The 13878-nt window shown below is 40.0% G+C and overlaps 1 protein-coding gene across 9 annotated transcripts in view; it reads right to left on the reverse strand.

The window, feature by feature from the left end:
* Positions 1–13878, reverse strand: part of MEIS2 (Meis homeobox 2) — a 203187-nt gene that overhangs the window by 4888 nt on the left and 184421 nt on the right. For all 9 annotated transcript variants that reach the window (XM_027570458.1, XM_027570456.1, XM_027570460.1 and 6 more), the window contains one exon: positions 717–775. In XM_027570458.1, coding sequence (XP_027426259.1) covers positions 717–775 — 59 coding nt within the window. The remainder of the gene's footprint in view (positions 1–716; positions 776–13878) is intronic.

A 13878-nucleotide genomic window follows, 5' to 3' on the forward strand; every position in this document is an offset into this window, starting at 1 on the left:
GACGGAAAATAGTGTTTTCCCAGAGACCTTCTTGCGGGACAGCGAAATGCCTCAGTCAACTAAGGCAATCTCAGAGTGGGATGATTAGGAGAGTTCATGGGTATGGCTCGAAAGTACTGCACAATAACTGCCTCAGAGAAACTCAGACACACTGTGAGAGAACCCCACACGTATTTTAGTGGGATGGATGTGAAGCATTTCAAACAAAGGTAATAATCTTTTAATAAAAAATATGCTGGCGATGCAGCACGTCAGGCCCTAATAGAATATTAAGAATAGTTGGAGCAAATGAATGGATACAATGAGTTTAACAGGGGATGCTCTAGGAGTGAAAGCAACGCGAACACCAAGGAATTGTGGGTAACAAGAAAATGAGAGTGTGAGAGTGTGCTAATGATTGATGCAGACAAGCAATGAGTAATACCAGAGCTCACAGTCAAACAAACTGCTTGTGGCACTAATACTCGTGCCCAATTACCAATTCAGAAGGAAAGTAAAAAGCAGTTTCAGGAGAGTCAGGGTGGGAAATCTCCAATTAGCACCAATTAGTGAAGTTGCTTCCTAGAATGGAATTCTGGGGACATTAAAAAAAACAAAAAATCCTCCCAGGATGCCTGATGGAAGCATTTATTTACCAGGCAGTGAAACTCCTAGAGTATAACTTGATGAGGATTTGTGCCTATGGGACATGAATGGAGATACTAGTTGGAACTTGCCTGCTCGATTTGACTGGTCAATCATGGGCTGTACTATTCTTCTTCTGGCATTAATAAACCTGAAACAGAACAGAGAAGCCCAATCATCTAAGGCGGTTTCCGTGCCCCGTGAGCACTTTCGCGTGAACGCTGAGGAGAATACAACATGGTCAAACATCTCCTGAAAATTCTCAATTTTTCAACCCAAAGGCAATTTTCCCTTTCCAGCGTTCAAAAATAGTTGACTGGATCATCTCCATCACCTCCCAACCCACTGGAGGTTGACTTGTGACAAAGACTCAGGGAAGGTGGAGAGGGTTGGGGGGAGAAAAGGGTTCCTTGAGAAAATGTCTATTAATTTGCCATCGTGCTTCTGCTTCTTGAACAAGCTGGAATCTGGTTAAAGTTCACAGGCTGGAGGATTCCCCCCCCCTTCCCCTAAACCCCCCATCATAGGGAGATCTAGCTTCCCCTTTGCAGCTGGTCATAAATGGAGACCAGGCTCTGGCCCTGTGCTTTCACAAGGTATTGTTAGGTCAGCAAAGCCATCAATTAGGCTGTCTGAAGTTTTATCACCAACACAGCAGTAATAAGTGCTGGCCAGAAAGACTTCTGCTCTTCGGCAACTCCCGCAGTTTAAGCCTGTAAAGTTAGGGGTCATTTAGAGGTCAGTGCCAGCTGGGGGCGGCCTTTCCAGTCTAGGCTAGGACGCCCAGGGCAGGGATAAGGTAACTGCCAACCATAAACCCAGCCACCTTTCAACCCACTAGAAAGACAGAGCCTCAGGTACACATGGTTGATATTAGAGCCCAAGAAACGTTCTCAAATCAGGTGGTGGCTGAATCACAGGAATGTAAGGAGCAGCAGTTACTTCGTCTAGAAGCCTGGATCTAATTTTGTGGGAAATCCAAAAATAAGTGCCTACTTCGTGTTACTTTAATGTTTAATAATGCCCATCAAATATTCATGTACAAACAGAGTAAGATGATAAGAAATCTCCTTTATTTCTCCAAATTTAATAAAGACAAAACCATTTTCTACCATTTACAAGTTACCCTTGTCCCTGTGCATTTCATGATGCACATTGCCCGCACATTGGAGCTGATGTACAGGATTCACTTGGCTGTGCATTTTGGCGGGGCGACACGCGGGGGGGGCAGGATGCCTAGAAGACAGCTAGTGCTTCTTCAAAAATATAAAAATATACCCACTTACAACATTTCCCAGTATTTCTAGTCTCAAATCGTAAGTGCAGGGGGACTTCATGATTAATGAGTCCGCATGGGGCCACAGGCAGGAACTGAAAACCCATTCTTTGAAATTAGCCAGAAAAATTCTAGTGTGTGTTGGCAGCTCTGCGTTCCTAAGAAGCTGAAGTCCCTTCCTAGGAGGACAGCAGCCCACACTTTGGTCCGGCCTCCTGGGAGCACTCTAGTGGGAATACAGTTAGGCCAAAGAATAAGAGCTGCAAGAAAAACCAAAGGAGTCTTTTGCATATGGTGTTTGTTTGCAAAACAATGAACTTCTTTATTACTTAAGCAAGTATATCTCAGTTGTCAAAAAAATGCTACACCCCCTGGGGGGGGCGGGGGGGGGGGGAGAAGTGACAGGCTGTGAGAGGTGAAAACAAGAGGAGAGTTGAAACTGCACATTTATTCCCACCTGGCACTTAAGCGTCACTGAGGACTATCTGACCAGATCACAAGGCGTTCCAGAAGCATCTCTTAAATCGGAAAAGGAACTTAATTATCTACTCTTTCCCCACTGTTTTTACTGGGAACAAGGAGGACTGACCCGGTGATTTGCACCCCCAGGAACTCTCTTTATCAGCTCAGGTTAAGACCAACTGGGAGGCTCAGGAGAGCCCGGAGAAACCTTTTCTCTCCTCCTTGAAGTTTCTAAGGGAGGACACACATGGCAGAGGTTTCACCTCTTTTTATGTGCTACTAATCCTGGTTTTGTTTTTTCCTATGGGCCAACTCTTTAGGTAAAACGAATTGCTATTTTTTCCCTTTTTAATTTCACCCTTTTACTCTTTTATTATTTACATCTGGAGGTTGTTCCCTTATTTATGTCTTTCTCTCCAGTTCCCCCAAACACTCCCTTCCTCGCAGAGCTGCAAGGCATCATGGTTCTTAGTTCTCAGCAGGAGAACTCCACACTGTCTTCAAACAAATAATTACGGGGAAGGTTAGAGGTTCACTCAAAGGTCATTTCTTTGGATACTCGTCAGAATGTTTACATTAGTAAAAACGGGGGTCCGCTCAAAAGGTTGTTCAATGGGGGACACAAAACAATGCAGGACATTAAAAAAGCATTCTGTGTGCTAGCAGGTCTTTATAGAAGCGCTGAACTTGGAAATGCCACTCCAGTCTTACATTTTCGACTAGTTACCATAGCATGGCCTGGACGTTCACTAGCAGTTATGGCGATGGCCTTTCCGTGCCCAGTTCTACTAAACAAATATGCATAGAAGCCTCTGAAGGTTTTCAACTAGATCCTTTTACAAAGGGTACGGGGAGAGTCTGCTCTTTTGACATGGGTTCCATTCAGCTTCTCTGAATTTTTGTTCTCAAACAATGTTTTTGATCCATAGGGCTATATCTTGCCAGATTCATAATTCTACCATATTCTTTCAAATCACACAGAATTTTTAAAACATATGGGCCCCAATTTTTCAGAAATCTCTTAACTTACAAACTCCTGCCAATTGTCAATGCCCCTGATTTTGGGATATCTTTTGTAAATACTGTAGATGTTATAAAAATGAACAATTAATGAGTTGACTGTGAGTTAACACTAAAAAAAATGAGACTACCCCACCGTACTGATGATCCACAGACCTCTCTTGGAAAACATATCAATGTACATAAAATGGAGCCATTTAATTATAGATTTAAAAAAAAATCAAAGTAGGAGTAACTTTTATTTCTTTAGTATTACTAAAATAAAATTTCCAAATGCAGTCTTTCCCCAAATTACATGACATGAAATTTTTTCCACTTCCTCTGATCTATATTTTAAAATGACCTTATTCAGTGCTCAAGCAGTAAACAGAATATCAAGTTTTGATTCTACTTAAAATTTGAAGAGTCTAAGTTGAAAAATCAACTGATCTTCCATCTTTCAAGGTCCAAGCTCCATTCATATGGAAAAATGCAACTCACTGGTTCAAAGACAAAAGACTTGTCTTAAAAAGACTCAAAAGGTTTTTTGGATATTAAATGGGTCTTACAAAATAACATTTTGATGAGTTAAGTGTAAATGAATCAGACACATATGGATTAAGTTATCCTTGAATTTCACACGGGTTTAAAAAATAAGGGGAAAAGAGGGTCTTGGCAAAAACATTTTGGACTTTGCCAAACCCAAAACATTTGAAAAATTGCTGAAGACATCCAACTAACCAAAATGCAGCAAGCTGCACCCAACTTTAATGAAAACCCCCACAAGTTATTTCCAATTCAAAGACTGTTAAGTTTTTCATCTGTATCTGATATTAAAAATTTTTCTAAGTTTTAATGTCATCCCCAGAATGATTTTGAAGTTGAGGATATATAATACACTTCTTTATTGGTATAAACAATTTAACCTGAAATTACAAAGTCTTTTAGAAATTAAATAGCTCTTAAAAACATCCTGAGATTTATAAAACTTGTGTGTAAAATGTGCCATATATGATAAATGCCATAAATAAAATGTGCTAGTAAGCCTAGTGCCTTATCCAGATTTCACTTAGCAAAAATTTTCATTAGCCTCATTGTGACTTTTCTTAAGGGCTACAGATAATTCCATTAGTGACTCCTTAGGGAATGAGTACCCTAAAGTGCACTAGTTCCATTGATTTGTATTGAACACAAAGTTAGTATCCAGGCTCACACAAAGACTCTGGAGAGTATCTACTAAGACTATCTACTTTCTCACTAAATTTTATGAAAATAGAAAATGCATTAGTATGTGCGATTCTTAAAAATTATATACTGACTGTTAGCTTAAAAATAACTCAATTATAGAAATAAATTCAATGACTTTCCAAGAATCATGAGGCCTTTCCGAGTCAACTTAGAGATGAAAAAAAGAATATATTAAAAAGAATAAACCCAAGGGAGCAAAACATCATTGAAATCCCACCCTGCTGTCTTGCTGGAGAGATAGCTCCTGGAGACCTCCCCACCCCCAAACCCCACCTCAGGCCCCCCAACAGAAGAGCCAAACTTTTCAGCTTTGCATATTTTTCTGCCACTGAAATCTGACCATCGTGGTTTTTCTTTGAAAGGTTTTTCACTCCAAAGCATATTTCAGATTGATAGAAGTAGGCTTAGGTGTCATTGCTGCTTGTTGGTTGATTTCTTTTCTTTCTCCCCCTCCCCGCCCTACCCGCCCCCCCCCCCCCCCCCCGCCGCCTTCTTTTTAAATGACTGATAAATCCCTTCTTTCTGGTTCACTAACTTCATGCCACACCTGGTAACCAACTTCTTCAGGCAGCATTCCTTTTGTTAGAAAGTACAGGCCTCTGTGGAGTCACCTGGAAGGCCGCCAGCCCTGAACGCTCTGAGGAGGAACCAGGAATCCCTGCATGGAAGCTTTTCCATGAATTGGTCCGGTCCAGGAAGGGGGTTGAACTGTTGAAGAGGGATCAGATTAACTTGGAAGAGGTGTTAGAGGCCGCTTGGTGACTGGGGACCTGTTGAAAAATGAAAAAGTTCGGCTTCTCCACTTTCCCCAGCCGTGGGACTCCTCAGTGAGGGTGCCCATTCATGAAGCTTGCTACTGGTTGGCCTCAGAAACAAGGAAGCCTCAACCCTGACAAATCAGTTCGCAGGCTTCTTCACTGTTTTTCTTAGTTCACACACACAAGAAGCAAGTTTTTTTTCTCTGTGCTGTGGTTATGGCTAAGAGTGGGATTTTCTCAGTAAGATACATAAAAATGGTTCAATCGGTGAACTAAGCAGGTTTAATGTCTTTGAACATGTACTCAGGCCCATGAATGATGGGGTCACGGTGCCAACGTTAAGTTTTTCATTGATGGCCACACAAGGAGTCTTTTCTCACAGACAACTGTGAACAAAGTAAGGTAAATAAAGGAGATTCATGGGCTGCTCAGAAACACATTCACAGTTCATAATTTCCCTGAGCTACAGATTAATTTATAATTTGAGAGATGCTAGACTTATCTACAACTCCAAAAACACATGAACTAATTACTCATAAATTTGCAGTATGAACACATGCTACTAATCTGGAATCACAAACATTTTATAGCTTTATGAATATGTCCCAAGTAGTGGAAGGCTCATGCCGAACACATGAAAGGCTCTGGACGAAATTATAAGGTAGCTAATACTTTAATGACCTTCTACTATATTTTTTCAATATTCTTTTATCTAATTCTTCCCTAGAGTTACAAGGGCTTACATAGATTCTTTACTAAAATACCCTACCTTGGGCAAACCCTTCGCAAGTATTGTTCCATATTCCAGACTTCTCCATAGAACAAACTGATGGAGAGCATGGGCTCATATTCCCTGCCCTTCACTTGCTGTGTGACCTTGGGCAAGCCTACTTAAACTTCCAGGCCTCAGTTTGTCCCCTGTCTATAACAGGGCAGTGGTTGAGCCCAGATGTTTTTGAGGATTAAGGGAGATGTCCTATGTAAAATCCTTGGCATAGCACCTGACACATAGTAAGAGCTCATTAAATGTTAGCTTACACTCAAAATGCACCTATCTAAAGTCCCCTCCTAAAGAGCTCTGTTCTCTTAAAGGTAATAATTAAGACTAGGTGGGTGACTATAAAGCAAATCCATGCTGGTTTGAACAGAGGGTGGTGATAATGTGTTTTTACCCTTACAAGTAGCATGTGTCCATGTGGTAGGGTCCAAGACCACAGCTAATTTAAATGTATAATGCCATGGGGGGGGGATTTTAGACACTGGAGTAGGCATCTGCTAGGGCACAGGGTAGTGGGACGAGCTATTTTGGAATCACACTTTCCAAAATGGTTCTTGACACCCCTGCAGGTCTAAGTGTGTTCCAAAGACCAATGACATCAACATCACCTGGAGTTTGTTAGAACTATAGAAATCTAGTAGTCCCCAGCCTGGCACTACTGAATCTGAATCAGTACTTTAAAGATCTCCAGGTGATCTATGCACATTTAAGTTTGAGAAGTCCTGCTCTAGATCACATAACACAGAAATGATCGAGTGCTCTTCCGAAGAACAGAAACCTGCAAAGATCATTTTAAGCATGAAACTTAGCTATGAAAATGCACGTGTTATTCTCTTAAATTACCTCAGACCCAAACAGTCGTTTGTTGCTCAAGGCAAGTGATCAAAAAATTTATAATAATTTAATTCATTTTTACTCCATCTGTACTTCCTAAAGGAAAAGTTTGGCCAATAACATGTTTTTAGGGAAACTGTTCTTCAGGGATGGATAGGAAGAAGATGGTAGAGTTTTCTTTCCTCTTCTTCTTTTTTTTTTACATTTATTTCTTTAGTGTTTGAGGGTTTTGTTTGTTTGTTTGTTTGTTTGTTTCAGAGTACACATGAGCATGTGCAGGTTTGGCATGAGAGGGAGAGAGGGAGGGAGAGAATCTTAAGCAGGCTCCGCACCCAACATGGAGCCACACTCAGTCGGACACTTAACTAACTAAGCCACCCAGGTCCCCCTACTGTTTGAGTTTTAATAATAAGCATAATTATTTTTATAATTAAAAAATTTTTAAAGGTGATCTGGAGAATTTGGCATCTTATCTGAATGAAGTTTCCATGGTCAATAGTAGAGACTGTTCAATAAAAGTATTTGGGAAATGGGCGCCTGGGTGGCTCAGTCGTTAAGCGTCTGCCTTTGGCTCAGGTCATGATCCCAGGGTCCTGGGATCGAGTCCCACATCGGGCTCCCTGCTCAGCGGGAAGCCTGCTTCTCCCTCTCCCACTCCCCCTGCTCGTGTTCCTGCTCTCTCTGTGTCTCTCTGTCAAATAAATAAATAAAATCTTTAAAAAAAAAAAAAAGTATTTGGGAAATTTTCTTTAAGATAGGAAATTATCTTGTATTTCCTTTATAATACCAAGCAACAATAAACACTCTTCCGTAAGTATAACCAGACCTGATAGCATGTAACAAAACATCCCAGCAGGTTATGACTTTGAAGAACTGTTACTCTTACAGAATGCCATCAGATTATACATATGTGGCTATTTATCAGGTACTATAAAAGTGATCCTTCAAAGCTACTTGAAAGCAAGGGAGGGGAAAACATGTACACTTCCTTAGCTATTCATATCTAGGATCTATCCTCTTAAAGATAAAATACTAAGTCAATAGACGTAAGTTGTAGTATATTACCTCACCTTGTACATGATTTATGGCAGATGGAAATCAACAAGAAACTGAATTACTTTGGAAATTTTACTACTGGCATTAAAAGTCCAGATCTGTATAGTGACACACCTTACCGGGCTTCTGAGGACAACTTTTTGCAGACACAGAACATCTACAACTTCATTCAATTCTATCAGCATAAAAAGCAGGAGTCATCATTTTCAAATTACCAATTACCCATTACCTGTTCATCTACCTAAACACGAAAGCCTGACTGGGCTTTGAAAAGTCAACCAGTCACTTGATATCAGTTACATACACTTAAGCCAATTCTCATTATGTTCCTAACCATTTACTAATTCACTCTAAGAGGAGAAGATCTCAACAAATCTAGGATCTTTTTAGCCTTCATGATCACCTTTGATTGAAGTATTAATTCTTTATCCTACTTCTCAGTGGAAACTACCTAAGCATTAACTTGCCAGAAATGCACCAAGCTGTTTAGCAATTATGTATTAGATATGTTTGAGGAGATCAAGGTACACTCACATGCCCTCTGCTATGGATATCTCTCTGATTAGCTTGTCATCTGCTCGGAAGAAGATGTAGGCTGATTCTCCCATACAATCTAGCAGGCCAGCTGTTAGCTGCCTGTCAAGCCCTCAAGTGGACAAGCAGTCCAGGAGCAAAAATGTCACTCCTTTGATCTGGCAAGGAGCAGCTGCTGATTTATAGAGTAGGACTTTGTTCTTCCGTTCTATTTTACTTTCTTTCCTAAGGCAGAACCACAAAATCCAGGAGAAAAAAAAAAGTGCCGTTCCCAGCAACATCAACAAGCTCTGACAACTGCAACAGGGTTTTTCTTGGCCCTAACAAAGCTCTCAGGCATCTCCTTTGACGCTCACCTTTCCCCCTCCGCTCCCCCCCCCCCACCACCATTTTTTGCAATGCGGTAGTTATTGTTTAATTCAGCTTCTGTAAATGGAATGGACTGTGGCCAGCAAGCCTGGGGCATAAACACACCTGTATGAAAGAAGCCTTATTGTAGCAACCATCTACAAGCAAGTTCGCATGAACCACACGTTCCTGAGTTCAGAAAGAATGCTCCATTTTTTCTGACAGTAAATTTTACCCTAAGTGAGTTTCTATTTTTGGAGCCACCAACCTGTGATGACCACATTTGAACTGTTTCCTCTCTAATAGCGTTGCACTCTTTAACTCAAAGAGGAAAAAAGGGTTAGATTTTTTTTTTTAAATCTGTGAGCAAATATATCCATCAAAAATGTTTATCCCTTGTCAATAATATCAATCATTAAAAGCTGAATTAAACATCCAGAAAGCTTTTAGCAAATGCAGTATCAAAGATTCCATAATGTTGATTTCATTACCACTGATTTATACTGACACAGACTTCCTGAGTAACATATAAGGGAAAAAAATCAACAACAAAATCTACATAAGCCATATGCATTTGTCTTGCTAAGAGTTAAGCTGGTTTCATACATATGATCCTATTCTTAATGGATAAATCTGTCAGGTCAGAGATGCCCTGTCAACCAAGTGGAACATGAAACAATGTGGCCTTGAGATAAACTGAGACATCACCAGCCATATGTACAGATGTACACGTATGTGTGCGTGCACACACATACAAGTGACAATAAGCTTTGCCAGAGATTAACACCTGGGTAGGTTTTCTGTGCGACTCTGGAGGAAAGGGTGATAAAGATATATATATATGTGAAAGAGTTATGAACTGTAGGATATTTAGCCACATAGGTCACGTAGGTCACAGACAGGAATGTTGTGGGTGGGAATGCTGAAAACAAAGGAGAAAAGAACAGTTGCTAAAAAAAAAAAAATCCTTGCTTCTACTTCGGTCGTGCCACACTCTAGTGTTTGCTCTCTTCTCCCCCTCTCTCACTTTCCAGGGGGAGTAGAGATTTTTCTCAACCTCATTTCTTGTTTTGTCCTATGTTGCCCTTCGGTCAGGCAAAAGTTACTAAGCACCCACCTCCTTGATGTTGACAGAATTGTACTGGTAGATGTTTTCAGGGTGTGTGTGTGTGTGTGTGTGTGTGTCCCAGTAAGACACTGGGTTCCAAAGCGGGGACGATAGCGGGTAGGAAGGGAAAGCAAGGTATAGAGAAGCAGAGATCATGTAAGGCCTATTTTCATCCTTTCTCTATCCTATAAAAATTGGAATGAATTTTTTTTAAGGTCCACAGCAATCTGTACATGTGTCACGTAAAAATCTTCTACATTCTATACTTAACAAAACACAGTTTAATGATAAAATACGACAAGGTTGTATGTACTAAGAAATTACATGTAATACATAAATATATAATTATGTGACCTTCTCTCTCTCTATATTTAAAATTTTGAAAAGGCAGGTCATGCCTTTGAAAATTTTTATTCTTCACACCCACAGAAACAAACTGAAAAGCACAATTTGATAATACCTAATAATTGCAAATCAACACTGTCCACACTTGGTAAGTTAGTGTGAGAGGGTCAATTTTAAAAGTCAGATGGAGGTTAATCACTGAATTCGTGGAGGAGGAAAGCTGAACCAGATGAAAAGAGTAGAGAACACTGGAGAGGAAGGAAATAAGAAAATGGCATGCTTTTTCTAGAAACTAAGGCAGACGAGTGCCCATTTTGTGCAAGGGGATTGAATCCACACTGGCTCCTGGTTTTGGAAAAGTTGACTACAGTTAACAGACAAGCTGGTGTAAGTTCTTTATCCACCTGCCCCCAATTTTATTGAGATATAATTGACCTGTATCACTGTGTAAGTTTCAGGTATAAGGTATTGGTTTGATAACCATATATATCACAAAAGGATGACCACTGGGGCATTCGCTAACACCTCCATCGTGTCATGTAGTTACCATTTCTACTTTGTGGTAAGACCATTTAAGGTCTACTCTCTCAGCGACATTCAAGTACACAGTACAGTATTGCTGACCATAGCCACCACGCTGTGCATTGGATCTCCAGAACTTATTCATCTTCCAACTGGAAGTCATACCCTTTGACCAACACCTGCCCATTTCTCCCACACTAGTGAACATTCTCGAGTGACCAACTGAATCCCTGAAATTCCTTAATAGTGGAATGATAACACAAAATATGGTGCTTAAGGAGTTATGCTGATGAGAAGGTAGAAGCTGAGAAGGTAGAAAGGTCTAATCCAAGCAGGAGAGGGAGATAAGGTTAACGGAGATTAAGGTGGTAGCAGTGAAAAGGAAGTAGGACAGGTTGCGTGGAGGGCTGCTGAGGAATTCAGCAAAGAAGAAATACAAGTAGGAAAGATATTAAGAGCATAAACCCGAGAATGTATCTTTGGTATGGTATGGTGTGCAGTTGATGAAAATTGCAAATTTAGGAGGAATGCCTATTTGTTTTGGTGAGGAGAGGCAAACTCAACTTTCCAAATGTTACCTTTGAGTGGACAGTGGGACTCTCAGGCTGAGAAGCTATGCAGGACACTCAAGACAAAGGACAAAAGAAGAGTGAAGGGTTGGAAAGAAACAATTTTACTTCAAAACCCTCTCGTTTCTTCAAAACTCCAAAACTATATGAGTATTCCAGAGCTGTGTCACCAAGTATAATAAATGGCCTGGCTGCCTCCAAAAACTACTTCCTTTTCATATATCCTCCAGATTTTACAAAGTCTATCTAATAATGGCTGGCCAAGTCAATTGTCAGTAAGAACCGCTGTGGCCGGGGCCTTCTTTCTATGGAGTCTAGTTTGTTTTTTCTTGTACTCCTGAGATAATCTGTGTGACCAGATGTAGAGGCCAATGGTAATAAAACACTGGCCACGCTGTGGGCACAAGTTGTGCTCCACTCCACACCTAACAAGGGTAAGTTTAAGTGATAGAATTTACGAGAGCATTTTGAAAACCTGATATAAGAAAATACACATAGGACACTGTATGTCTTTAAGCAATAGCGTAAGACAATCAAGGGTAGGTTTCCTCTAGGTAGTGACAACTAATTTAGAAGAGAATTGATGGGACAAAGTGTTACATTTAAAAGGGACTCCATTAAGGGTGATGGCTTCCAAATTGTGTCCTCCTCTCAAACCATATTTTTCTTTTTAAATGGCCTTTTAAGGTGAAAAATACAGCACTTCACCCAAACTGGTGTGGAAACAAATGGTTCTCAAGTCCCTATTCTTCATCTGAGGCCAAACCACCCCAACGCCAGCAATCTAAAGCCGCTTGGTGTTTGGAGGGAAGGTGCTATGCATGTGAATGTGCCCGTGGCTCTTTCATTTGTCTGTAGGGCTCCTTTTTCTAAAGCAGCAGGGGAAACTTCAGAAGACCAGCTTGTCATGCCAGAAGTATTTGGATGGGCCAGGCTCTTATCCTTCTTTCAGTTCTCCTGCTGGTTTAAAAGAAAGGATGTGGCAGAAGAAGACACATGCAGAAGGTGGCAACATACTTAGGGCCCTTTATCAAACCACTGCTTTCTTTAAATTGTAGCTTGGTCTCTTGTTTGAGAGGCTGAGATTTTAGCACTTTTAAAGGGAACCATAAGTGAGAAATCTCCTAGGTGTTAAGCTTTGGAGTGGCTTCAACCCAAAATACGAAAAAACGAGATTAAAACACAGAAAGTCAAGTAATATTAAGAGAGATCCAACAAACAAAATATCATAAATATGCATATATGTTTCAGTCTTTCTGTTTAAACCAAATGCTATTTAACCAGTTTATGTCGGCATCTAGTACAGGTGCCAAAGGACTAAAAAAATCAAAAATCTGAACAAATTTAAAGTCGTTTAAAATAAGCTATAATTCTAACAGCTATATATTTAACAATAATGTTTAAAAATTAATAAAACATATCCCATTGTGTCAAGAAGCAAAAAAATATGTATTTATGAACCTATGACTTAATGTTCTCATGTTTATGATGTTCAAACACCAAAGACCAAATTCCAAATAAAATTTCCTAGCTGCTTTTCTTAATAACCGATTAAACACCTTGACTTGACAACCAGGTAGCGTTCTCTATCTTCTCCAGAGATGTTGTATGCAGTCTTTCCAATGTGACGGTATTATTACCCACAAAATTTTTAGCATCATCCCGTAATCATAAAAGACATAAAATGTATCTTTATAAACCACAAGAGACTCAGCAAACCAGCAGTATGCCACATCCGCTTTAGTCCTTAAATATTTTAGCTTTAGAGGGTTAGTTAGTGGATTTCCCCCTGCCCTGATTAGCAGAGAAATAAAGACCTCAACCTTTGATTCTGACATTCCACACAAAGCTATAATCTCCAATAGACAAAGACACAAACACATTGTACTGCAATTTGAAAGAATTTTAGAGCATATTCATATTTCACATCAATCAGAATTTCCCCTAAAGTGGTTTAATTTAACTATTATAAATAAAAATGATGGCATTTGAATGATCTCCATTTTCACAATAAAGATAAAGTAGTATCATTGTCTATCCAAAAATAATTTAATTTAGAAATTGGTTTAAGTGCCACAGATTCTGACTTTGGAGTCAGGTAATGTACAAATAAACGAAAAGGCAAGTAATAAGTATAAAGTGGGGTGTCTGGCTGGCTCAGTCCAAAGAGCATGGGACTCTTGATCTGGGAGTCGTGAATTTGAGCCCCACATCGAGTGTAGAGATTACTTAAGATAAATAAATAAACTTTAAAAAATAAGTATAAAGTTAATACGCCGACTAACCAGGAACACACTACCCCTTCTGTCTGGGCTAGCATTTCTCCCATGGCCATCTGGTCAACACACACTCCAAAATTCTCTTCAGAGAACATCTCTTTGAGGTAACTTCCCTGATTCCAGTCTGAGTAAGAAGCA

Source organism: Zalophus californianus, chromosome 6, assembly GCF_009762305.2.
Source record: "Zalophus californianus isolate mZalCal1 chromosome 6, mZalCal1.pri.v2, whole genome shotgun sequence".
Taxonomy (NCBI): Eukaryota; Metazoa; Chordata; class Mammalia; order Carnivora; family Otariidae; genus Zalophus; species Zalophus californianus.